This window comes from Anopheles stephensi, chromosome 3 (assembly GCF_013141755.1).
Source record: "Anopheles stephensi strain Indian chromosome 3, UCI_ANSTEP_V1.0, whole genome shotgun sequence".
In the NCBI taxonomy this organism is placed as follows: Eukaryota; Metazoa; Arthropoda; class Insecta; order Diptera; family Culicidae; genus Anopheles; species Anopheles stephensi.
Genome location: NC_050203.1, coordinates 18,491,853 through 18,518,993, shown reverse-complemented (window position 1 = coordinate 18,518,993; position 27,141 = coordinate 18,491,853). Strand labels below are relative to the sequence as shown.

Sequence of the window (27,141 nt, the reverse complement as noted above, 5' to 3'; positions counted from 1 at the left end):
ATCCTCTTCTGTACATGAAGTTCGATCCGGTGGCTGGTTTAAGATTATGCCAACTAAGCGGTTGATGGAGACCCCAAGCTCGTAAGAAGCCCTAATTCACTAAGAACTTCCACCCTTGCTGGTCAGCAGATTCGATGTAGTAGGACCATCAACTTCAACACCTGTAAGGACCTCCATAAGGGTGAACGTGTCTCTGGTTATATGCATTCTGAAGGTGATGTAGGAATGTAATCTTTGATTGTTTCTCTTAACACATTCAGTTTTTGCACACACAGTATCAGTTTTGGAAACACATTTATTTTCTGGTTTGGTTTTGCTTTTGCTTTCTTTGTTTGTTTTTTTTGTTTTGCAATAATAGCATATTATCCTTCCTTACAGGCAAAATATCATCGGAACCGCCCGCCCTTTGGAGAATCATTATTACTTTTGCCTTTGCGGTTTGCGGTTTTTATTATGGCTTTTTGCTTAGCTTTCGCTTTCTTTTTTGTGTGTTTATTAGCAAGGACTCTTAAGAAGGATTAAGGGCAGGAGACAGAAACGCTTGGAAGTGGGAAGAGATCGGAGGGAATGTAAGAGAACAAAAAAAAGGGGGCCACAAAATTGGCTAGCAGGATGTTTTGCTTTGTGCGTCTAGTTTCTTGGCTGTTGTTTTTCTGTGCACCTCCCATAGGATCGTTGAAAGGAAGTTTAAATCATTAGTTTTAAATTTGAATAATTACACTAAATAGTAGATCGATCGCGTACACCGCCACTGGAACTTATCTTAATCTTATCTTATGATTTGGATTTTCGTAGACATTTTAAACGATTAAGGATGGAAGAAACGGATCGGTTTATTGTAGTTAAATTTAAAGAAACTCAGAGAACAAACAAAAAAAACAGGAAGAATAAGAAATTCTACCCATATTTCTCCTCAACTACCCTTATCGGTCGGCAGGGAAAATGGCTAGCCATCGAAATGGAAGGGACAAACAGCACTGTAAGCTTAGGGCAAAACGGCGAACCTTACGCATTTTGACCGGAAGCCTTTGGTTTTTTTAGCTTCCCTTTCTGCAGTGCTTTTGAGTGCTTTTTGCTTTGTTTCGCAGACCGGATGTATCCACGGTACGGAATTTCATTAGTTTTGAGCAGATAAGAGCAGCATTAAAAGAAGCGTCAGCCGTAACCGGAAAGAACAAAACCTGCGGGACAGAACAACAGGGAAGGAATGCCATTGGAATGCAGCCCGAAACGAACGCATACCACACACACACGCGATAAGACGATGAGGATGAGGATGAATGCGTGCGTGTGAGTGTGAGTGATTGGCTAGCGACTTCCTTTTTCCGGGAAGCGAAGAAGGAGCCCGAGTCCTCGGATGATTCAGTTGGTATGTATGGTGGGTATATGTGCGTGGTACATGTAAATAGATACGATTATTAAGGGGTAAGGGGGGTCGTTGATCGTCTTAAATTAAAGCGTTTTAAATCAATAGGATAGCGGCTACTAGCTCTCTCTCTCTCTCGCATGTATAGATATATCTCGGATCGGATGGGTATGGATGGAGGCTCCCAGGGAAGTTCCATTACCAGACGGTGGTACACATCGGATACACATTAGGAGGATACATGTAGTTTGCGCTTGCGCCAGTGTGCAGACTAAAGAGACTTGTCTGAAAGCAGGTAACGTGTGTAGTATTATAGCATAAACATCTAAAGTAAGCCACTCCGATTGCGATGAGATTTTTGCTTGTTAGTAGGAGCAAACGGCGGGGCCCTAATAGCTTGCGAACGCAAAACTTCGTGAAGCAGAAGCGCAGATTATAGTTTTGGGTTTTTTTGGGGGAGGCGTGGGGGAGCAAAAATATGGGGAAAGCCAGCCTAGTGTAAGATCGGACACGGGTACTAGTAATACAGGGTTTTGTATATCACATGAAGCCATCAAAATGGAGCAGTTAATTCATTTCCCCACTCGGGTTTGATCAGCATTTTTTCCTTCGGGGAGGCTTTTCCCTTGCGCTTTTCTATGGACAGATTTATATGCATTTTTTTTTTGGATTAATGATGTGTGAACAGGAAAAACTCAACCAACGTACGCTGGGTCCATCATTTGCATGCCTACCGTTCCTTTTCAGACATCGATCCCCACGTTTTGCTTGCTCTCTAGTTGAACTGGGTTGATAAATGCGATTAGATATGCGAATGTTAACGTACGCAAGCGATTTGTTCTCCGTAAAACCTTCCATTCTTGTGCCACCCAACACATACATTTACATACACTCATACAGACAGACAGACACACACACACAATCTGGTACGTACAAAGATGGACACACGGTTCGAACAGTTTTCCCCGAAAGCATCCCTAAGATGGATCGTTTGATGGTTTTGCTTGCAGTAGTTGCCTTTTTTTTTTTGCTGTCTGTAAGAGTGTAAAGATTCCGCACTATTCCAGAGACCCTGCCAGAACTGGCTCGACTTGCACTAAATTGGAATAATTGGTTAATATAGGTGTATGGCGCTGTGTCTGTTTTCTGTGTCGAGTGTATAAATATGCTTGTTAAGTTTGCTTCGCGGGGAAATAGAATGCGTCCTGCTAGCTGTGCCCGATGTCCTGCCGCATCACATTACAACTCGGGAACTCATATATATCCGTTCCGTTTCCTATTCTGTGCACTGGTTTGGCTTGTTGGCTACCGGGAAAAAGGCATGGTTACATGGTTAGTTTTGTCAATATGGTAGCAGCATGCACGGCTTACAGTACAGGCAATTACTTACACATTCAGTCCACCGAGCTGAGATTCTCCAGCATTACAACTTAATATCGCTTAATGTATCTGTACCTGTTCCGCTATTGATGCGCGTTACGAGGGAAGGAACTTAGCTTCTTAGGTCGGGAGAATGGGTGGCGAAAGCATCATAATATCGTTTGATTATTCTTTTCTTACTCGCTTCTCTATCACACTAGCTCGGTACGGTTGGATTTTTGATTAACTCATTCAGAATGCACAACACGAGCGTGTCCCGTCCCGTAATCGGCAGAATTCGTATAAAAAAATATAACAAAAGCTACGCGGTTTGTGCTTCCGTTTCGATCAAATAGAAAAGCCTATCGAAAGTATGTCGATCGTTTTAAGGATATCAAAACGGAACGAAAACTGGAACCTTCTCTCAGCCGGAGCTTTTCCTTTTTTCTTGCGCTTCGCACGCTTCTGCTGCTGCTGCTGCTGGCACAAAGCACCCAGGCTATATAGTGTGTAATATGGACATTTGTTGGACTACAGCGAAATTTGGCGATTAACTCTAAACATAAATGAGCACTTTGATTCCCGTGTTTTGCTGCTTCCTTTCCGTTCCGTCCGTTCCTTTAGTCTAACTCTATCAACTAAGCCCTGGCTGCTGCTGCTGCATGCTTGTGCTTGTGTGCGTCTAATTGCTACCGGACGCTTTGTCTCCCTTATTGCCAGGATAATCGGGAACGTGGATCGCTCTTGGCGACGAGTGTTTGTGTGTGTGTGGGTTCATCATTTTCTACAGTTACATACCTAGCGACTACGCGATCAACAATTGTAAGCAACGTTCGGTATATGTATCCTTTTTGTTTTAACTATCCGAAGCTCTGAATGTCCCGCCGGACACCCGTCGGGACAGCATATCTTTGTGCGAGCGATTCTCTTGTTTTTGTGCCATGGTTTCAGTTGGTTTTCCGTTTACAGATTCGTCTCCGTTCGATGCGGATTGATCGGGTACTTGTGACTGTTGCCGTACGCATTGCCCGAGCCAGGCGTCGTACTGCCCGGCCCGGTGTGAAGCTGATGGTAGGAAGCTGTCTGCTGTGCTACTGCCATTCCGGGAAACAGTCCCTTGCAAGGATCACGCACGGGCCGATCCTCATTGCGAACGTGTCCCTTGACGCTCGAAGCGGATGATGAAATCAGCGACTGTCGGCGTGTATGTACCGTGGACCATTCGTTCTGCTTCAACAAGAACTGCTTCACGTTGTACTCCATCTGGGCCAGATCGACACTGCTACTGTCGCCGTCATCATCGTCCTCTTCTTCGTGATCGACCCGTCGATCGGAATGGTCCACCACCGGCAGTCGGTTCTCTTCATCCCTGAGGCACTCGGTAAGCGCACTGTCCCGTAGCATGGTGGTGGTACCCTTCCGGATCGCACCCAGCCCCACACTCGAGACGGTGGTGGTCGTATTGCTGTTGTAATCCAGAACGGACCCAGCACCGGCCGTACTGGTCAAGCTGCTGCTGAGATTATTGTTGTACCCATGCTTAATGCTCGGTTTCGGTGCGTTCGTGATCCCGCCGTGATGTTGAGCAAAGGAGGAGCCACCGTACCCGGCCATACCGAGACCGTTGTTGTTGTTGAGCAGATTAGTATTACCGAGCGCGTACGAATGCAGATGACGACCCACCTTCATATCACTGGCCGTGGGAAGCTGTTTGCTGTCACACCCTCCCGCGACACCCTTGCTCCCGATGGGGACGGATGGTCTGATGGAAGCCTTGCCAGCACCCGCACCGCTGGCATTATTGTTCAAGCTGTCACTTATCGCATGCCCGGCCGTTGGTTCATTATCCGACTCGGTGTTGCTTAGCGGTTCCGCATTGCCTAGCTTGGAATTGTTCTGCACCCATTCCGCCACCCGGGACAGCTGCTGGCGGCGCAGTATTGCGCTCTCCTGGATGTCAATTTCGCTCGAGATCGAACTGGACTGGGTGCAGGATTTCTTCGACGTCACATCAATACCTTCCAGCTTGTTCACGTTAATGTCGAGCCGGGGTTTCGCCAAACCCGTTGCACTAAGCTTCGTGTTTATCAACAGATTGCTGACCTCCTCCCCGATCGTACACAGCCGATCGGATGAGTGAGGCGAGGTGGTTGTGCTCATATTACACACCTGCTTGCTGCCACCCGGATCTGCCCCTTCCTCAGTGGCACCACCACCACCGCCCTCATCGACACGATTGATAGTTCCACTGATAAGATTTCCATGCCCATCCGTGCCAGCATCACCCGTCACACCGGGGCCTGCCCCTCCCGCTCCTCCCGGTCCCGCTGCACCACCTCCGGTAAGGGACGATTTGTTTGGTGAGACCATTGCTTTGTTAAATCCTGCGGGCGGAATGGAATCGCAGGAAGACGTAGCCGTCGGCAGGTTTGTTGTTTTGATGGCACCGTTCAACCCGATCGAAGGATCATCGTCCAGCAGTAGCTCCTCGTCAAGGAACTTGGCCCGCCGCGTGTACATCACCGGTGTCGGGGGCTTCGAGTCGAGCCCTTCCAGGCTGTCGTCCACCAGGTTGTCTAGCAGAATGTTGCTCGAACCGTTCTGTATCCGTAAGGCGCAGATTCGTGGACCGGACATCTTTGGGTTTTCAGCCTAAAAGAGAAAAAAAAAACAGATTTATGCAGTTAATAGTTTGTTAGTTAACTTAAAACCAAATTTAAACCGCAACGCCGTACAGCGCTAGATCATCGCACACAGTGGGAAAGCAACATCGAATCGTCGTGCTTCACCGATTGCATACATTTTGGCGCAAACCGATTCGAATGCAGCGCGGCGATTTTCTACAGTGCTCGACAATCTTTAAGCTATGCAGGTGACTCAGCATTCGATAAATTAGCTTGCCGGTAATTTACCAATAACCCACCTTGATGGTTTTGATGAGATTTCGATTAAAGATCTCAAACATCTTCGCACCATCCTTCTCCGGATCCTTACTGCTCGTTCGGCTCCACAGACTGTTGGTACTGCCGACCGTATGGTACAACCCACTGCCCACACTACCACTAGCCGACGTGCCGTACTTGCCCGTCTGTCCCAGTGCACCATTCCCGGTCGACGAGATCGGTGTAGCATGGCTGCCACTCATCTGATCCGTGTCCTTAATAATGTACGATGGTGAATCGTGTGAAAACTTTGGCTGCTGTTGCTGCTGCTGCTGCTGTGTCGTTGACGTCGGATCGGTGCGATTGAGCTGCGGTGTCATTTGTCCTACACCACCACCACCACCACAAACCGGAGGCTTGGCCGGCTGTTTGAAGGAACTTTCGCCGGGCAGTGCCGGCTTCTTAGCAGGCAGCTGTGCTGTCGATAATTTCGCCCCTAGCTTGCCGTGCTGCGTCTGCTGATGATGTGGCTGATCGGCTGCGTTCGATGTGAGGGAAGCGGTTCGATCCGAAGCCACGAGCCGATGGTGCCCCAGTATGGGATTAACCATCAGGTCGTCCTTCTTGGTGGACACCAGCAGCGACAGTGGTTCGGACGAATCGCCATCGCCACCGGAACCGATATCACAGTTGGGCAGGGTGGATCCGCCGTTTGTACCGCCACCTCCACCACCACCCGTCGGTGACACCTTGTCCGGTGTGGTTAGGTAGTCCGACACGCTACTCTTCGTTTCCGAGATGACGCTGTCACTCGATTTGATCAGCTTCATCATGTACGGGCTGTTGTTGTGGGACGGCGAGTTTAGGTTGCTGCTGCACCGCAGGCAGAGCGAGTTCGTGTTCGTCTCACCCTTGATGAGCGTTTGCGTCGCGACACTGTAGTACTTCTGGTCGCTGCCGAGCAGATCGGCCAGCAGCAGCGAGCCGGACTCGTGCAGCCGGGACTCGGTGCCGGACAGATTGGTGGTGCCGTGCGTGCACACGCACGTATCACAGTGTTTGATCGGTGTGCCGAGCAGGGCGTCGCTCGACTTTAGCTCGTCCTCGAGAAATTTCGCCATCACGGACGGTGACACCACGTTCTGGCCGTTCGTTGGCGCCAGCGAGCGGCTATCGCCCAGCAGACTGTCGGTCGAGTTGGCTGTCGCACTAGCGCCAAGCGGTACGACTAGTGTGGCTTCCTGCGGTGCGGTCGTGTCTCGCGCTGTGGCTTGTTTGCTGCCCGGTTGTCCGTCCTGGTTACCGTCTGATTATGCCGCAGAGCAGATCGGTGAGGGGGGAAAAAAGGATAAATAAAAGTTAATTAAAGCTTGCTACAAAAAGGAAATGAGAGTAGATGTTGTTAGTCTCATTCTGAAGCGGGCGATTTGAGGCATTTTTTAGCCATAACTTCTGCAAGAACAACTTTAAAATACATTTACATCCATCGATCGAAATCGGAAGGGACGGTGAAAAATTTCGATTGATTTGCCGTAACTATGGCCGCGCCGTTACATTGTCTACTGTTGCCAAAAAAGTGCCTCAAATTCGCCCTCTCCCTTTTTTTCTGCAACTCAAAACACCAAACCATACACCAAGATTAACGTGCTGCGCATGCTGTGCTACAGAGAAAAATATTGCAGGATTACAGGATTCACAACACACACCGACGACCGAAACCGCTTACCGTATATCCTCAAACCTATTGGCTAAAATGACCGGAAACAAAACTGCTGGCCAAGCCGTGGGGATAAAACCAAAAAACATTTAACCCACGTTTTGCAACCTTTGACCGAGAACTTTGTCCGAGCACCACGCTACCACTCGCTACACTGCTGCCACCGTGTGCATTCGGATGGAAACTAATGAAACATAGCGACCAACCAAGCTCCGACCGACACGAGGCGGCGGCAGCAGCACAGGGCCCAAACGCGTATTGATTTATCCTGAGCACTGTGAAAGCCTCCCCTCGGCAATAGGATATCGTTTTGTTTTGTTTCGTTTTTTTTTGCAACTGTTAGCAGTGTGAGCTATATATTGCATGCGATGCACGTCCCAACGAGTCCACGACCGCTTCTCCGGCGAGGTGGATTTATGCTTTCCCAAAAGGGAACGAAACCAACCCCCAGCTCCCCATTTTTTTCCACGAAGCACGGATGATGGATCCGGCGTTTAGAAGGTATTGAAAGGGACATAGAGAGAGAGCGAGAGAAACCCCGTGGAAGGAAAGGTATTTGACGTGTTCTAAGTTAAGGAAATATATCCTTCTATAAATACACACCCATACACCCCAAGCCGGCTCGCTTATTCGATCGGTGAGCGAAGAGTTTTTTTTCCGAGCCAGCGACTGCTTTTCTATGCCTTTTTTTTTTAAAGCCCGGCACGCGAAAACTCTTGCTAAGCGATTTTATATGGCGAAGCGAAAAATGGTTTTTGGGGAAGGAAAAATTCTACCATCGCAATACGGAAAGCTCTACAGGAGACAGCAACAGCACGCGATTCCGGTTCTGGAAACGGTTTAGAACAGGAAACTACCTTCCGTTTTTCGGTTGCCTTCCTTCCTTGCTGGACAATAGCAAACACCACCAAGCTCACACACGGACTCTCACTCTAGATGTACGTGTGTGTGTGTGTGTGTGTCTGACGCTATCACCTCTAATCGGTGGATAGCCCTTCGATTCAACAGGAAGCAAAAACTGAAGCACACCACACACACACACCAGACAGGAACCGATAAATTGGCGCACACCATATACATTACACCTGGCCTGGGGTATCGAGAAGAGAAGGTCCCGATTCCTGACCCAAAGCTCGTTCTCTCTCTCTCTCGACGGGGTAGGCTCGACGGGTGTTTATGGTAATGTTTCAGTTCGGTAGCGTTTTCTTTAGAGCCTAGCATAAATTAAAGGTGCGACAAGGACCCTAGGCTCTCGCTCGCCTTATCTTTCTGGCCGTGCCACTCAAGGTGGGGGAAGAAATGGTGCCGGAATGCTTGCCTGGACCTTAAATAAATAATGTCAATTTAGTGGTACCATTTTCACGAACGAGAGCACGAACTCTGCAACGAAACCAGACGGTGTGAGCACCGTCGTCGTGCCGCTCTGTTAAACCGTGCGCTTTAGCACCCGTTAGGATATAAATCCGGAGTGATTGTTGATGACAGTCTGGCTAATAATTTATCCACTCAGCTGTGTGTGTGTGTGTGTGACGGGCCTCAGAGACCGCAGCAGACTACCGTAGATCGCGATCTACACCGGGCACGAGGAGTCCCGACGGTGGCACACCGCCACTGTTTACATACTTGCCTTTCGAAGGCATTGTTTGAACGGTTCTCGGTGGAGGAAGATCCAACAATTGGGAACCATATCATACACACCGAGCGGTAGAGTTAATTATGTTAAGCCAGCGACCGGTTCCTTAAGGTTTTGAGGTTTTTGCATAATCAACGCCTTGATTACCTTTAAAAGTTCGGATGGCTCAACTTTTGGCACCGAGAGCGCACAAACGGCTTTGTTTATCTTGCTTCCCATCGCCAAACTACTAGCGCTCGCATTTTGGGTGCTTTTTGGGGTATAATGGGGATAATGGGGGAGAGAAAAGAGGGAGGGAGGGAGGTTTGAAATTTCAAACTTAGTTCAAATAGTGCAACCCCATCGAAACACACAGTCGAAGAGAGAGAGAGCGCGGGATTCGCAAACACTTTTCCGAGTTCGTTTCACTTAAAATGGCTCACTTGACGAGCGCCATTTTACAAACTCCCGCTCCCCCCTGCGACACTGGTCGTCGGTTGATTTGATTAAAACGAAATTATGATAATGGGTAAATGATAATCGTTCGTTTCATGGAAATCTTTCCAGCATCAGCCGTCGATTGTCGGTTTGTTTATCTCTCTCTTTCTCTCTACGGTAAGACCGTTGGAGGCTTCACTTACTCCATCTTGTTCGGCCATTACATCCACACTCGTACCGGGAAGCCATTAGGTGGTAAAGGATGCTGTGGCTTTGCTTTATTGCCTTTTCCCCGAAAACGCACACATTCGACAGGCGTTCGGAAACCTCGAAAAGATCATTAGACAACGTGGTACAAAGAGAAGAGGCACCGAAAAAAGGGTTTCCGCTGCGATTTGCATTTTTCATACCGTCTCACGGGGACGTACGTGCGTGAGCTTGGGGTTATGATTATTTTTCCCACGAGCACACGGTGGTCGTTAGCGAGGAAAACATTCCGCATGCAAAATATCATCACCGCCATTAAACGCACCGGAGTTGTATTTTTTTCTTTTCCTTTCTCTCTGGACGTTGGACGTAAGTGGAAAGAAGGATCAAATGAATGCAATTTTGGGGCAAGAAAGGCCCACCACACATACACCCCCCGTGTTTGACACTCATTAGAATGGTTCGAATGTAGGTGAAGGAGATACTTAAAGCGGTGAGGCCCGGAATTAGTGCTAAAATTAAATCTCTGTTTCGCTCAGATACAGATACAGACGAAGCGCCGGATGTTAAGTGGCTTCTCTCGTTAGGAGTCCGCAGTCGCCCGCAAGCCGTCACTAATTAACGATAGTGTTAAAATTCTTACTTACATGGAAGACGGCATTACGGTGCCCCAAACAGTACTTACACACACACAAATCTTAATCACCAAACGCGTGCTGCAGTGATTTTGTGACTGTTTGTACGGTGGTATATCCCGCGAATCCCGGAACCCCTACCATGCCAAGCCACTAACACTAAAACTTAAAGTAATTACCACTAGTGTTACGTACTAAAAGCAAACCGAAAAAAAACGAAAAAATGCATACTAAAGAAGGCGTGAAAGAAGGTGTACTTTGTGCATAATTTCCAACCCTGCTGCAGTGCTATTGCGCCTGAATGTATGCATGTGCTGCATACGCCCGTGTGTGCTGGGCGTGTTGTACAGTGGGAAAACTTCTAACCTAACACTTCTCGAGGTGAACTTTTTCCGCAACACAAAAAAAAACGAATTCTTCTATTTATAGCAATCGTGACGACACTACACAAAACACTACACTGGAGAGAATTAAAGTTACTGAGTGCGCACCACACTCACAGCACTAATTACCGCAACGACAGGCCAAGCCAGCACAGGTAATGAAGGGTGATAATGTACTTTTATCATAATAGAGTGGCGCGAAAAAACAAAACTATTCCGTTCAATGCAAATCACCAGCACGGGAAGCTCTTAAGATTATTGTGTGTAAGTGTTGAAAAAAGAAGAAAGACACCGAAAGGTGTAAGGAGCTTGGGAGGGCCTCTAGAAACTTTGCCGAAGACACAAAGGAAAAATTGCCCTTCGGGAAGATAATGGAAATTAATGTAGTTGAATGCTGGTGAATGAATAAAGGGAGGGCCACTCTGCATTATGCTCGTGAAAGTTAATAAAGGCAACGAAACTGGCAAGAGAATCTTCAGTGAAGCGGACGAGATGGGGGAAAAAAAAACCTCGGAAGGAAAATAATTTGTAAGAAGAAATCTAATTCATTATCGTTGTTCTAATTGGTGCGCTTTTGGATGGGAAAAAAATCAGAAGGGAAAAACTAGGATGCATATTAAAAAGAAAAGTAAGTCAATACAAAGCGATGAAAAGATTTGCAAACGCCGTACAAAGTTGAGCACCAGCAAAGCGATAGCAGGCACATGCAACAAAAACACACAGTAGCAAAATTAAGGATCAAAATATTGAGCTTTAGTGCCGGGAAATGTTGGTGTTTGTTTTTTTTTTTCTTTTCTTCGTGCCGGAAAAGCGTGGAAAAGCGTTGGTGGCAAGGCTCAGGGCGGAAGGAAACAACTATGCAACCGCTACACGCTTCCCGGTTACTAACACTTACCAAGCCCTCGCATGGAATAGACCATGGCGGTCGGGGGGAAGGGACAGATGGGTGGTGGACTGTCGGAGGCGGGCAGCACGTGGTACGAGTTGGTGGTGGCCATACCAACACCGCTGGTGCTGCCCTCCGAGTCCGAGTGTGAGTTTGTGTCGAGGCGCATGTACGTCGCCACCTTCGACTGTATTTCGATCGGTAGCTGGAAGGGGCGAGAAAACAGACAACCGGTGAAAACGTTAATATGTGTAGTTGCGGAATTGAAGTTACACGAAGGACGGCAGATAACGATTCTGTTACCAAACACCAAACTTTTTTTTTTATACATATTTTCCCTGCTGAAAAGCATCTCATTTAAACTTACCGTCGAAAGTTTGGGCGACACAAAGCTGTCCGGTTTACACTGTAGCAGTTGTATCGCAACACTGATGTCGGTTTTGTAGCGTTCCTGTGGAAGAGAGAGAGAGAGAGACAGAACACACAAGGATAACGTTAGTTGAAAGTGGGAAATAATAAAAATAAACCCAAGTGCCCATCCAACCAGACATGGAGCGTCTCTCGCGCGCGCGGCTGTGCTCAATCAACCGCAAGCAAACCATTTCCGGGAGCACTTGGCTCCGGCTCGTAAGCCTGTCTGCACTAGACACCAGCAAACGCTACCCGACTTAAGCAACGCGAGATTGATTCCTTCCTTTGCCCCATTCGCCGTGGTTCACGATCTGCTTCGCGTTCATGACCTCCCGCCTCCGATCGTTAATGTGAGTCGCTTTGCCCTTTTTACTACGTTCCGATTCCACACCAGCATCGTTTTTTTTTCTTTCGCTTCGAAACAGTACATGGTGTCTAAAAGCTCATCGATTGCATACAATCAGGCGCAGATGAGCAGATCTCGGGCAGGGTAGGCGAACTTTTGACAGTTAAAAGATTAAAAAAACGAGTGATGGTGGTGTAATGATGGTTGGAAAAGGGGACCATCCTGTTTTTTTTTTTGCTACATTTTAATTATGCTTCTGCATTATCCTGCAGATTGGATTTTGATGGGGAAAAAAAGAAATCAATTACTTATAGGCCCCCCCGTTGGTTTTTTTTTGCACGAAAACAACTTTGGTATGGAAAAATAAAAATTTAAAGGATTTCTATCCACTTTCAAAGGCTCCCTTCAATAGATCAAATTTTGTTCTTTCTTTTTTAACATATGGATACAAGAAGTACAAGAAGTACAAGACAATCAATTAGTACAAGAACACCGAATGCCTATAAGCAACCAATTAATATTTAATTCCAGATTTCAGATATTACTGAAATAAAGAGCTCGAATTTTTAATTCTATTTTTGATATACAACTAACAAAAGACACCACCATAAGCACAAAAACTAGCTGTAATACTTATTAATAACTTCCATTGAATGTATAGTAATCAATCATCACAAGTGCTTCACAGCAACGTGCGCTAAGCAACGTCAAGTGGTGCACCCTGTATATGAGCAACACGGCTAAAGCTATCACACGTATCACACACCCCCAGTTGAGATGAATGTTTTTATTTATTTTTTAATAACCTCCCCAAGGAATAGCGAGCCGGCGAATGGCTGCAGAACAACTCGAACAAACCATCCCCTCCAGCAGCAGCAGCAACAGCAGCAGCAGTGCATTGGAGGGCGAAAAAGAAAGACCTCGCATGTGTATCCACACACACACCCACCTTCGAGCAACCTTTATCCAGCGGTACGCAATCGTGAAGCGAATGCCTTATTCTCCCTTTGTTGCGTTTACCGCGAGCAGAGAACTTACGCTCGGCGCTGCGCTCCGCAGCAATGATGATGGAAGAAGATTAATGGAAAAAATATTACGCCCGAATGTATACTAAGCAGCAGCAAACAAACAAGCAAAGAAAGCTGTGTTCAGGGCGGTCGCTAGTTGGTGCTACCCTCCTTTCCTGTCCTGAACATGCCGGAGTGCGCAAGAAATGGAAAAATTTAATTATGTACACAGGGTGCTGATATGGTATGGCGCGAAAGACGGGAAATTCGTAGTGTGTAGATATTGCGCTAGTACGAAAGAAGTGTAGCATTACACTACATTACGCGTACCGCGGGCGGCATAAATGATGGGTTTCTTGAGAGGATATCTATGGCACAGAATGTGCCAGCAGTCCGCGTACTTGTCCGCCGGTTTGCTAGAAGTTAAGTAAAGGAAAAATAGTTTGTTTCATTCAGGAAAAAAATGCTCCTAAATGTATGCAAATAGTTTTTGAAAATCATTTTTCAAACGCAACGGTATTAAAACGGAATTATTTAATATTTATTCTACTCTCGTTTATTTCATCATAATCGTTGGGTGTGAACCCCTTTTATCCATGAAACCATTCCGATTCCTTGCCTTCATAATAATTGGGCTTTTATTTCCAGATCTGTCCCAAAAAAAAAAAGGAAAAGAACAAACTACCGACCTGTGTAACACCATGCTAATGTTTGTGCAATGTTCCAGCTGCTTCCATTCCCGGCCATAAGAATGTTCTCATTTTCAACCCCTTTTCACGGTTAATTATGAAGCGATGATAATCTGCTCACCTTCTGCACCATGACTAAATTATGTCCAAGTAATGGACTGTAAAGGAATGGTTGGCGAAATAAAGGCACAAATGGACACACACACACAGAAAAAACCGCAGTAAAACCACCTAATCTCTACAGCTTAGTTGTAACAGGTTATTCAAACAACCAGGCGAGATGGAAGATTTGGCTGGATATCATCACCGGCATCAGCTAACACCACACTGAGTGTCGTTCAAAGATCTTACGAACTTCCTGCCTTGCTACCAGTCAACATTTAATCGCCCACCTAACACATTCCACCAAGATCATAACGAACTGCTCAATGTGCAATTGGAAAGTAAACGGTTCGCCACGAGATCGCCACCACCCTTTTACAGCCGGTGTGAATGTGAAGGTTAAACCCGGTGCTTCTTCTTTCTGTAAAGCCTCTTTCCATGCCTGGCTCGAGCATTATCCACGCACGGCCGCCTGGCTGCCATTCCAATGGGAAAAAGCGCGCACGAGTGGGTGCGTAATCCTTTGAAGCACCCGACAAAGTAATAAGCAAAATAGACGTAATCCATCGAGTGGACGCTCATCAAAAGGAAGGAATGCGAATGGGTCGTTGGATGGGATATGCCCATCCAGCTATGCGCTTTGTTTTCGAACCTTCACAATCAGACGGTATTACGGCGCGGCAATGTAAACGATGCCAGTGGATAGACGGCATTATCCGTAGCCGGCCGATAACGCGCCCCAACAAACCCCCCCTCTCCACACGCTAGCGCACAACATTCGTAAACACGGAAACGGATCATCGTGGTGTCGGCCCGTTTTTTTTTTCGCCTCCGTGTCCTGATGAAGATCCGGTAGCAAATGGGGAAAAAGTAAGAAAAAACCAGCCGTGCCGAGGAAGGAAAACAATTCCACATTTCAGCTGGAAACGGAACGGATTATCGTCTCAGTGGGATCACCCGGGGGGAAAAGGCAGGAATCTGAGATGAGGAAATAGTTGAGGCGATGTGTTTATACTGAGTCATTCTTACTGCGGTTATTATATTCACAAAGGTGGGCAACGTTAGACGAGTTTTCTTTTTCGGGTGTTTTGGAGGGACTCTTAAGAAGTGTATAAAAAGGAGTTTCTGTTTTAATTTTTGAAAAAAATCCGAGTGAGACTAAGGAAACAGTGTTAAGAGGCTTTTTTTGGGGTATTATTGACGTTGGAAGACGATATGGTCTAAAGGATGTCCTTAAACGATTGCAATACAAGTAGAATTAAAATTTAATTTCTTTAACTAAAAATTATTGCGAATACTTTCTTCAAAGAAGTAACCCAATTTTTTAAGTCTTTTCTAATTAACTAATAACTATAATAATAATAACTAATAAATAAAAAAAAACACAAAATCAATATTCTAGAAACCTATGAGTAATCTGTAGTATTAAAAACAAAACAGAAAAGCTTTATAAATGCTCAGGTAGCTTAAATAAACATTTCATAGCCTTAACATTGGACAATCTGGTGGCAGAGTCGATATAGGCGATAGGGCTTCACTTAGCAGAAACGACTACAACCAATCAAGCTAATGGAAGCATGAAATGGCAGGCCAAGACCTCGTAAAATTGTAATGCAAAAAAAAGAAGTTTAAAATGGTAAACTTCCACAAATTGCCACGACACTTAAAAAGTAATCATAACTAATAAAATTACCCAAACAAGTTTTAAAAACGTTTTTAATTAATTAAATAACAAAAATAAATTTCAAAATCTCCAAATCCAACTTTTCCATTTTGTGACTCTTTTTTTCTTAATCTTTTTATCAAATATTTAATGTATTTGATGCCTCAGCAACCCTAGCAATAATTAAGAAATTGCGAGAAAAAAAGAGAAAATTATTTACAAACTGAATTTTAATTTTATTTGACCCTAAATTATCATAAATTTGCCAAATTCAAATGCCAGGTGTTAATATAATACCAAAATAACAAAAATTTCCCACCTCCAGGAACAGGTTTCATTCACCATTCAATCTGGTTTATGTTAATTGCTATCGTGTCGGTACGGCTTGATGTCTCAAGCCTTCCCCCAGTCAACGTACCGCATCGGCTACGGTCTGCTGGACATCGAAACTTTATTTTGTAGGTCAAGAAGTAGATTTTAAACATGATTCAGGAGTTTCCTACCCTACTTGGGGAACCATCCGACATCGGCGTCCATTTTTTTGTTGTTTTCTTCCAGGAACTGAGTTTACAAAGTGATTATTTTGTTTGTAATGATTTGCTACTTTCACCGCACGCTGAAAAAACCTTTCTGCGTGCTGAGTACTGCTCACTGTTGAAGTCAGCACATTTTTTGTTGTTTTCGCGGCTAATGCAGGTCTTAGAGGGACACAGTGTTTTTAATGATTGGTTAAGGATAAGGTTGTTAAAAAAACCTTTTAAATGTAATGTACTTGACGTTGAGAACGGTGCAAATTGAAATCCAAAATCGATGACCAAAAACCGTTGAGTGGATGAAATTTTCTTTTTAAACTGCGGTTTCTGCTAAGCGAGAAGAAAGTGCTACAGTGGTGTTGATGCAAGCTGAATGATGTGACCATATTTCTTGAGGGCCCTTCTTACAACCTCTTCTTATAACAGCTCGTCCACTGAATCCTGAGCATACGGTTAACACTAGGGCAGGAAAACTACAAACTTTATTCCAGGTGGCCAGGGAGAAAAGCGAACCATTTCCATCCGTCCATATTGATCCCTGTGTATTTCCGTGTGCCGTCTAAGGACATCTCTTCTTCACCCCCTCAAAAGGACGGTTCCGCTTACTTGAGCAAATCATCGATACATATGAAAAGACGGCGGTGATACATTTTTGCACCTTTCAGTATGGATGACAACGCTGCTCGTTACCCGTGCGTCGTCGTGTAGGGAACCCGGATGCTTGCCTTCCAAAATAGCATATCCAACAGCTTTGCCTTTGATTGCCGGTAACAACGGTCGGGCACATATGGGTAGTGAGAGCGCGGATGCGGTGCAATCGACTCAATCTCCATCTTCAGCCAGCAACTTCCTGCTGGCTGTAACGATGTATGGGGAGGTTTGGGAGGAGTTTGTTTTGCTTTACTCCTCGCCATTTCCCGGGAACGTTCCAATTTTTCGGATCACTGAAGCAAAGGGCCGAAAGGTCGACGACACTTATTCTGCTTCAGTGGACCATCGGATTGTCGTTTCGGAGGACGGAAATGCCTTCGAGAAGCGACACAATTACATGTTGTGGCCCGATAACGAGCGCGAATCCGGTTGCATGTGACGGGCGTTTTGCTCGATGCGCTCTTGTGACGAGAGATCCGTTAAGCCCGGCCGCTTACTGTGACACTAAAACATTGGCGTGTCCTTGGTATGCGTCAACTGATCAGGAATTGAGGATTCCAATGATATAAAATAGCTCTGTCTTAAACATATTTTTTAAACAATTTTTAAACCTTTAAAAGTCTTCATGATTTAAGTAGAGTATCCATCAAAATACTTTAAAAAAGCAATTATTTTCCATTTACCACTTTTCTTATCCCAAAGCGACGGCGACAGAAACAAAACCCGTCCTCCCATTGCGTCCCATTGTTCAATAAATCAATTTCAACCTGCTGCTCCTGCAACGGCCGCTCGCAGCCCCATTTAAAAGATAAGCGACCCCATTTTTGTGTCCCATTGCCAGCTGGGCGAGAAGTGAGATGAACTCAACCGCGGTGCCCTATTTCTGTCCAAACTCGAAACCAAACAACCAAACTCCTGGAAGGGTTCCTCCCGGTCGGTCGGACGGTCTGTGGGTAGCTGGGAGGAAAATATGGAAAATCCACTGATCAAACAACACACCCATCGACCCATCGGGGCCGGATGCTGTGAAGTGGTAGGATAAACACACAAACCATCCCTGCTGAGACACGGTGAGATCGAATAAAATGGAGACCCTTTCGGATGAGATACACAGTCCGCCCTCCATTTTGTATCCATCCGGGTGCAATCGTGCAGCAAAAACTGGATCAATACTTCCCTACCGTACAGCCAACAGGTTGGATGTTCGGTTTATAATCAATAAAAATCAATACAATAACATAAAAAGGAATGTTGCGAAAAAAGAAGTGCGGGGGAATATGTGAATGATTGGGGGAAGTGTGCTCGACAGGATGAAGACATTTTGATTTTGCATCTTAAATGGAGCATGTAACCAATGAGACAGAAATAGGATACAAGATAGGGCACGGTTGTTGTATGTGATTATCCTGACGCTGTGTTTGTGAGGGAAATGTGAGTTTATGAAAGAAGGGTTTGTACATAACATAAATTATATGATTTTTTTATATTTAAATGGTTTGTTTTCCTAGTGTTATGTAGCAACATTAGGAGACTTGTGACTTCTGACTTTCCATGAATTTATTCACCCATAGCTGGGTAGTCAGATCTTGTCCGGAAGAGATTCGATACCCGTTCCTCTCATAAGAAAGATCAACGTCTTCCGGGTACAAGAATATAGTGGCTCATTATGCTATTTTAGATATAACTTCACTTAAACACATAAACATATTTTCTTATTTATAACGGTCTGGTATTTGCTAGAGAGCTCTTTACTGACTTTAGACGACTATAATTCATCATCAATGACCTTCGGGAAGGACCGGTGGAGGAGGCGACAACGGCACCGGTCTTCATACAGCAGGACCAGGGTTCAAATCCCATCCGGACTGTTCCCCCATAGTGACGACTGACGATCCAACTACGTGGTATCATTAAGTACAGTAAGCCAAAAATGGCAGGCATGACCTAAGAGGTCGTTAGGCCAAAGAAGAAGAAGATTCCCAAACCAACGATATCCCAAGATTGTCCCAGAGATTAAGAATTACAATACATACAAAAATAAAATCGTATCATATTCATCTAGCTTCCAGCTTTCCTCTCGTATAATAATTGCCTAAAAGCTCATCTGCCTCCAACCACAAAAACCCAAGCCCAGCCCAAAACGAGAAACTATTATTGGCCCTGACAAGCTGAAGATGATGTTGAGCGCATATCCGATTTGCGGCAATCCAATCACGTGACGATTCTTATTAACATGCTTCAATTGTACTTTTTGCACTCGTTCCATTTGCATCAGCCCGGGTGACATCACACCATCCACCATCACGATGATGTTGATCATCATCATCATCATCAGCATCACCACCACGGCCCATGTCCTTCAATATTCTCGGAAAACTGTACCGACTTCCCGCCACACTCATTTTCATTGGCGCCCCCGAAAACCGGTTGTTCGCATTCAAAAACGTGAGTCATCGTCGGTCACAGCTTAGCCCACCCCCTCCCAGGCCCGTACATTATTTCCCCACATTTCAAGTTCAGGCGAAACATTTGGGCACCGGCCAGCAGAAGTATCGGCGCAAACTATGAATCTCGGTCGACAAAATGTGTCGGCTGGTGGACGGTGAATGCTAGGAGCCAATTCGATTGCCATGTTGCTGCCCTGGCGGCTAGAAGGCTAGAGGCCACAATGGTGATGGGTTGGCGCGGAGCCGAAGAAACCGGGTGGATGGGAAAATCAGGCATGAACAGTGTTACTAATCGAATCATGTTCATTTCGTTCTGGAGCGTCCCAGATTGAGGTCAAACCGAACACAATTTGCCTGATGATTCGCACTCGTTGCAAGCGAAGGAGACGCTTCGCTTCTGGATCTGATACACTGTGGAATGATATTTATTCTAGCAAAATGTTGCTTGCTTTAAGGGAAAAAGGCACGAATAGGCTATTTATCTTATCCGATCTGATCTTAGTAATCAGAAGATGTTGAGTTATTAAAAATAAAGCCATCGCTCGAAGGATCTTAGCTCGTGGTTCGATGTGCTTCATGTTTCTCCCCAACGTTAAATTATCCATCTCAAAGTTGAGTTGAGCACTATCTTGGCACGATCTTGGCGTGCTTTAGATGCGACGATTAGGTGTGAGAACGTGCCTAATGATACAAAGTAATGGGCGCCTCCATCGACGTTAACGATCGCGATATTAGTGTGCGGGAAAATATTATTTAAAATTAAACCACATGGATTATGTGTTTCACGGCGCCATAAACACACTACTTTCTCCTTATGAACATTTAAAAGTAACTATTTAATAAACTCAGTACATGTACCGCACGGCAATACTTACAATTTCCCGCTTCAAGCTCTGGATGTTGTAGTTGGCCTGGGCCAACCGTACACTGAGCGTCGCCACGTCGCTCGTCAGCTGCGCCCGTTCGCCCGAGTTCCGATCGACCAGCTTCAGCAGCTTGTCCTCCAGATTTTGGTTCAGCTTCTGGACGCGCTTGTGCGATTCGTACAGCCGCTCGTACTTGTCCTGCCAGGCGATGATGCTGTCCTCCAGCTCGACCTGCCGGTCACTCTCCTGCAGACAGGCACTTTCCATTGCCAGCAGCTGCGTGTGCTTGTCGGCGAGCGCACTCTTCAGCACCTCGATTTCGGCCGCCAGCTGCACTTCGCAGTTCTGTTACGCGGAGTACGGAACGAATTGGAACGACGCGTGAGTACGATATGACGTGCCATTATACCATTGCGCCCCCTTTTGGGCTAGCGGTAATGACGTTTTATGACAAGCGGAGAGAATTTTTTAAAGCCTTTTTTTTCCACAGCCATCTCTTCGGGGGTTGAAACAAACAAAACATACTACCACCCATCGGTAATGGGTACGTGGAATGGTAAAAAAGGAGAACGACATGAGAAACACACCAGCGGGACCTGCTCATCGGTAAGCAAAAGCAGTCAGACATGGGGCAAATGAGTACTCGGAAAAAAAGGGGCAGCAGCTACGACACACGGGAGGATCAGCCAGCCTGATGTGGTTTTTAGCCTCCCCCTCAATGATGGTTTTATTCTGCAAAGCTCCCATTTGCAGATTGTTGTTTATCCTAGAGGCTCGTCACAAAGTCAACCGAAGCGAACAATAAGGCGCAGCCATAAAGGGAAAAAGCGCCACAAACGAGAGGAGAAAAAACGAAGAACGAATTACGTAGTGTCAAAGAAAGAACGCGAAACAGCGGACTGAACTCCCCAAACGCTACATGTAAACGGTACAAAATCGGCGACTACTACCACTACCTTGTCTGTCATCCAACCGTCGCAACTGGGCCTACGGTGGAGTCATTTATTTCCACACGAGTTTGCGTGGAAAAAGGGGTAAGTTTTGAAAGAAAAGCTTCATAACGAGAGTTCCGCACTGGTGAACGACAAAAGAAAGGCTGGAACCGTCATTCCTACTGCACTTTTGACATTTTGGAATTGTACCTTTCTTTGGTTTTGCTCCCGTCCCGATAGGATGTTCATCAAATGGAAACCGCCGAAGGTAGAAGATGACGCAGATTGAAGGATAATAAATGCAAGATTCATAGGCTGACAGTGCCTCATGTTAAAGAGTTCCAATACCGGAGTAAAATGTCAATTTCTGAACTGGGAACCCTTCTAGAAACCACTGTTCATTTGAATATATTCCTGTAAAAACTCATCAAAGTTCAAAGCTCCATTCCTCTAGTAAAATTTTCACCCTTAATTACTCTCGAAAGGTCGCTCCATCATGGACACCAAACATCACCGACTGCATGCAGTTGATATCTTTATCTAGCCAGAAAACAGCTGCTGCTCGGTTGCAACGCTGCACTTGCTATCGAAAGGCAAACAGACCTACAAACGCGACGCTACGCTGCACCGTAATCATGTCAACGTCTCTTAAATTTTATTTATTACCATTTAATCTAGCGTCAAAACGGTCTACCACGGTTCCCATCGCCCTAGACCAGACATCACCTCGCCGCAAGAAGCTGTCTGAGCGATGCTGTGGGCCACCGGTGTGCCGGCGTACAAAACAAATACCTCACTGAAACTTCACTACATGTAACAAAGCGCGTTCAGCGAAAACTCAGCCCAACGCCATTCTTCTTAAAATCCCGGTAGCAAAATAGAGCGGCCGGAGGAGGATGGGTTTCCGCTGCTAGCGGTGCGGTTTTTGCCGACTGCCGTTTTGCTGTGTCTGTCGGCGCTATCGGCTTGCTCTACTATGCCCTTGCTATTGAGGGGCTTGCGGTTCACTCACATACTTCCGAGCAGATCGCACGGTTTTGGCTGATAAGATTGGAAGATGATTCCGGAAGACGGAAGGTTGCCAGTCCTGGGGGTTACGTGATGACGTTGAAGGGGGGTGATTGTTGAAGACCTCAAACTGTGACGCCATGCCGGAATGTGTGGTTAGCGCGCGCGTTTAGAACGAACAACGAACGAACTGAACGAAGCAGTTGCCTAACCTTCGATCGCGGATCGGGTCATGAAGCTATCGCTTAGCCTTAGGGCGCTTCGCCGGTTATCGTCCCCGGAGAAACAATTGAACTATGTAGCGTGTTATTAAACAGATTACAAAGCAAGGTTTATGCCAACAAGTAGCAGAAAACTAACACAAATTAAAATTGTCCTTTTTAAGAAGGAACAACTTACAAATATGTTTTAAATTAATTTATTTATAGAATATTTTTCATGAAACAAGAACAATTTTCAAATCTTGTGCTTGCTTATGATTTCGATTAAAGAGTTATCATTTTTTCAAAGAAAATGTACAATTAACTGTCAAATTTGTTTCCAAAACATGAAATATGAACCTGAAATTAAGCCCTTAAAGCTTATATAAAGTAATACTCTCTCTACTCCTTCAACAATAAACTTAAACCACTTGACTAAACAGCTAACATGATTGAAACAAACAATCTCTACACTACCATATCATCCAATAATTTTTAGAAGGTTTTATGTATTGAAATTTATGACAGAAACAGTAAAAAAATGAATGTAAAATGTTTACAATAAGAGATTTAAACTAATTTGATGCTAATACAGTGACGGGCAATAATACAAAACCGGTGATAATTTTGTATTTGTGCCATAGTGAGATTATGATGTTGATAATCAACCAATAAACGTTGTTCTTTTGTAAAACTTTGTTAACCAAAAATTTACTGCGCCTAACTTATTTAAAATAACACTGAAAGACGTGAGACAGTAATATATGGAACAGAAAAGTATGAAAAATTAACGCCATGTTGCCAAAGCGCTTATGCTTATTTATTCTTAAATTTAAAACAGTTCACAAGATATTTTATTCTGATTCTTAACCTTACTAAAGACACTTTCAGTTCAGTTCAGTTTACTTTTTTACAGTATTGTGATCTGTTTTACTTGAATTATTATGAACTATTCAATTGCTATAAGTATCAATTTTTATTTCGCAATATATTATAGACTATTCGACACTAGTATTTTGAAACGAATTTCAAAGTTCAGTTGTAGCTTTATGTGTTCAATTATGTGATTTTAGTTAACCTGAGAAAATTTAACCTTAAAAACCACACAATACTAAAGAACCACAGTAAGAAATTTCTCAAAAAAATTCTACAAACACTACACATTTCATTGTCTTTCTCCCAACACAACGACTAACCCCAACCACACACGTAGCCGACACCGTCAACCATGTGTCAGGTTCAATCATCAACCAACCTTGCCGGGAGGTTGAGAACTTTGTCACCATGCATTCTCGTATGCCCTGTTTTTAAAGTCCGTAAATGAATGATGATAAAATCCCGTCACCACACGGTTTACGTGTGTGGTGAAGAAAATCATTACCGAACCCTTCGCACTCACACACACACTCACGTTGATGCAGCCGCACACGTAAGATAATTGAATTGCTTCATCCCCAGGAACACCCCAGGACTCCGGGACTCAGGACTAGATGCTCTCGAGGCTCGTGCCCTATCGCTCATAAAATCGAACGACAGCAAACGGGAAATGACGGACCGACCTGTTGCAAATTAAAATCTCCATCCACTCGCAAGACGCACAACGTGCCGTGTTCGCGGATATAACCGTCTCGGCACGAAGGCCGAACCATTCCCGCTGACAACCAATTACGCTTTCCAACTGGGTGAAATTAATTAAAAAAAATAAAATTAACGTCTCCCACAGCACCGAGTGTGCTGCGAGTATGGGGCGCGCATAGGCGCGGATAGTGTACACCGGATGCCATCGGAACGGGTCGCCCTCCCAGCTACGACGTCATTCCTTGCAGTTGTGCTCGTGGTGGTATTGGTGTGCAGCGTATCGGAGCTTGGAGGATATCCCTCCGAGCTCCGAGGATATGCGAACCGGGACGACGGATTGATGGGCGTTGCAGAAATTGCATTGCGAACAGCGTACATTAGTTGCATCAACGTAATCACGTCCCATTATGCGGGAGGACCCCATCACTGGAGGCGGTGGAGTAATGGTTGATAACACGGCCTCGCAAATCGAGTTTTCTCATTGAGTTTTCCTACCCAGATGATATCCGGTTTACGTCACGGGCATCAATGCACTGTATGCGCTGACTGCTCTTCAGGAAGGGTTTGATGCAGGTAGATAGGAAGGTTGTAGGACCGATACAGGCTCGTCTTTAGAATGGTAAAATTCTTCCTTTATCCGAGAGATGTGACATATTTACGACTGAAAAAGTCCCCACAACTTCAACGTCCCAATCGCCCCGATGGAAGATTCTACTAAACCTGCAAGAACCAAATCCACTCACACACTGTTGCACTCATGCCGACACAACACGTAGAACACAACCACAACTGGGGGCAGGAGGAGGGGGGGCAAGTTTTGGCCAAGCGAACGACCACCAATTAGATGACGACTTGCCTACCTAAATACGGACGTAGCGAACGTATTATTTTTGTTTGGACTGTGGTTCCGAACACCGTCATTGTCTTCCGAGGACCGAAGACTTTTCTTTGACAGAAGGACGAGAGTTCAGAAGTATTGGAAGGAAAAGGATTCTCGGGGACATAAAGACATTTAAAATTCTGCCCCACCAAGGAACGATAAAACGCTGCACAAAAGTCCACCCTATCCAAGAAGATGAGGGAAAACAGACATTCCCTGCTCCCGTAATGGTTTGTTGTGGGCTTAGTTCGCCAAAAAAGGGATTCTTTTGGTGGAAAGGTCAAAATTCCCGTTTTATTACTGCAGAGCCTTTTAACAAACACCATCACACACTCACCAGAAGGACATACACACACACGCACTCACACATATACACACGCGCGTATGCTCTTTTTCACACGAGCGCCCTCTCTTGATTAACCTCGTCGACCGAGAATCGGAAAATCATCGGGGAAAATAAAGAACGGGAAGTCAGTAAAGGACACGCGGAAACAAAAGACGCCACAATCGACGTTTGGGGTGGAACACTAGGGACAGGACAGGATTTTCTTCCCTAGTTCATTTTTTCTGTGAGGTTGCTCCGTTTGACTTTCCGTGCTTTGCTCAAGGATATTTCGTCGTAATACCTGTTCACTGTTGGATGACATTTTGAAGCATTCACTTGCTGTCACTGCTGCTGCCACTGACCCTTGTTGCCTTATTTCGGGCTTTTCGTGCTTTTGCTGCACTATCAGCACTATCTACACTTTGTGCATTGCGTTGCGCGGGGGGGAGATTTTGCGAAATTGCAAATTATTTTACAACTACCGCCCGTCCACACAACGGGAGGGTGTACATAAACACACACACACACTGCCACTCACGCACACTCACGCCACACACACACACAGACAGATACACCGCACCGCAGGCGGCACCACGATGGCCGACGGAAGATAATCTTCCGTAACACACTCACACAATGTTTTGCGCAATGGGACGCGTAGTGGTTTTGGGTTAAACTTTGCGCTTTTGCCTGTTACACGGGTTTGTAAATCCGTAACCAATAGCACGGTGTAATCTTTTTTTCCGTTTTGAGCCTTTTTCGTTTACAGACACGCACGCACGCACGCACGGACTGTGTGTTGTGTTTCACTAAGGTGCACTTCACAGAGGCGTACACGTTTGAGGACGCGCAAGGCAGCACCAGCATCGAACACCGAACCGTAACGAATGACAGCGCACGAATGGTTGGAAAACACCGTTGCCGTTTTGCCGTCGTTCGGCAAGGATTTTCCTTTCCCGTAGTAGTGCGCGAGAGTAAACGAGCGGAAGCAAAAGTGGCACTCTCGCTCTCTTGTGTTGGGCAGGAAGGCATGCAATGCTCTCTTACATTTTTCGGCGTGCACGCAACCGACATTAGTTGACATGTTTTGCTTCCATTGTGAATGACATTTTTTCGAATGAAATTAGTGGTTAATTTATTCCTACTAATGCTTTAAGATTGATTTAAAAAAAATTATGTAGAAAAATGTGTGTATAACTTTTGTGGAAATACTGCACCAAAAAAACGTGAATTTCTGATATAATTTGCTACATACTAGTACTGTTTGCTACTAAACTGAAAAAAAACAATTTGTGCCCTTTTTGTACTTAAAATGATAAAGTATATTTTTAAAATGACGATTTCAACGAAAGAGATACACTAAAGGAAAGTAAAACAAAAGGAAATAGCACTCAATAAACTATAATCGATTTAAATTTAATGGAACGAACCACTGTGATTTTGAAACCGAAACACACGATGAAATGTTTCTGAAATATTTCACAATCCAGCGGGAAAGCATAATTTTTAATATTTTATTTTTCATTTAAAAACCATTGCACGATTTTTTTTCGTTTTCCTTAAACTACTGTGCAGAAATTAACTACAAAAGTAAAACCCTATTATGTGCGGTTTTTGTTTGTTATTATAATCTTATCCAAATTTAATTTACAAAAAAAAAAACACAAATAAATATTGAGCTATATAGATCAGACGATTGAGATCTTACAATGCTGGGAGTATTTATTGGGAGCTAGAAGGAACAAACTATGCTATGAAATAGATTTGTTTGAAAATTTACTTAACAAGAAATTAAAGTGATTAATGCTATCCGACTCATTGTCGATGCTCAATATTGCGTCAGTTCATATTAAAACTTTTATCTAACAATACTTAGATGACAGGAGATCAGACTGAAATAGAGATAAAATTGGACGCATATGATAAACTTATTTACCAGATTGAGAGAGAGAGAGAGAGATAAAATAATTCAAATAATGTGCCACTGACCGCAACTGCAAGATAAATGATTGAAATAA

At 44.9% G+C, this 27,141-nt stretch overlaps 1 protein-coding gene across 4 annotated transcripts; it reads right to left on the bottom strand.

Moving 5' to 3' along the window:
• Window positions 1-277: 277 nt before the first annotated feature.
• Window positions 278-26,155, bottom strand: LOC118511557 (tight junction-associated protein 1). Of its 4 annotated transcripts, XR_004906161.1 has the most exons (7): window positions 25,425-26,145; window positions 20,210-20,545; window positions 11,853-11,936; window positions 11,489-11,690; window positions 5,649-6,913; window positions 2,757-5,377; window positions 278-2,671 (listed from the first exon to the last, which is right to left on the bottom strand). XR_004906161.1 is itself a non-coding variant. In XM_036054786.1 (6 exons), the coding sequence occupies exons 1-6, from the start codon at window positions 25,443-25,445 to the stop codon at window positions 3,689-3,691; spliced, it is 3,597 nt and encodes a 1,198-aa protein (XP_035910679.1). In that variant the 5' UTR covers window positions 25,446-26,145; the 3' UTR covers window positions 278-3,688. The 4 variants fall into 4 exon arrangements, 3 of the variants coding, with proteins under 3 accessions (XP_035910679.1, XP_035910680.1, XP_035910682.1); XM_036054786.1 differs by having other exon boundaries at window positions 278-5,377; XM_036054787.1 differs by having other exon boundaries at window positions 278-5,377; window positions 11,495-11,690; window positions 25,425-26,144.
• Between the last annotated feature and the right edge of the window lie 986 nt (window positions 26,156-27,141).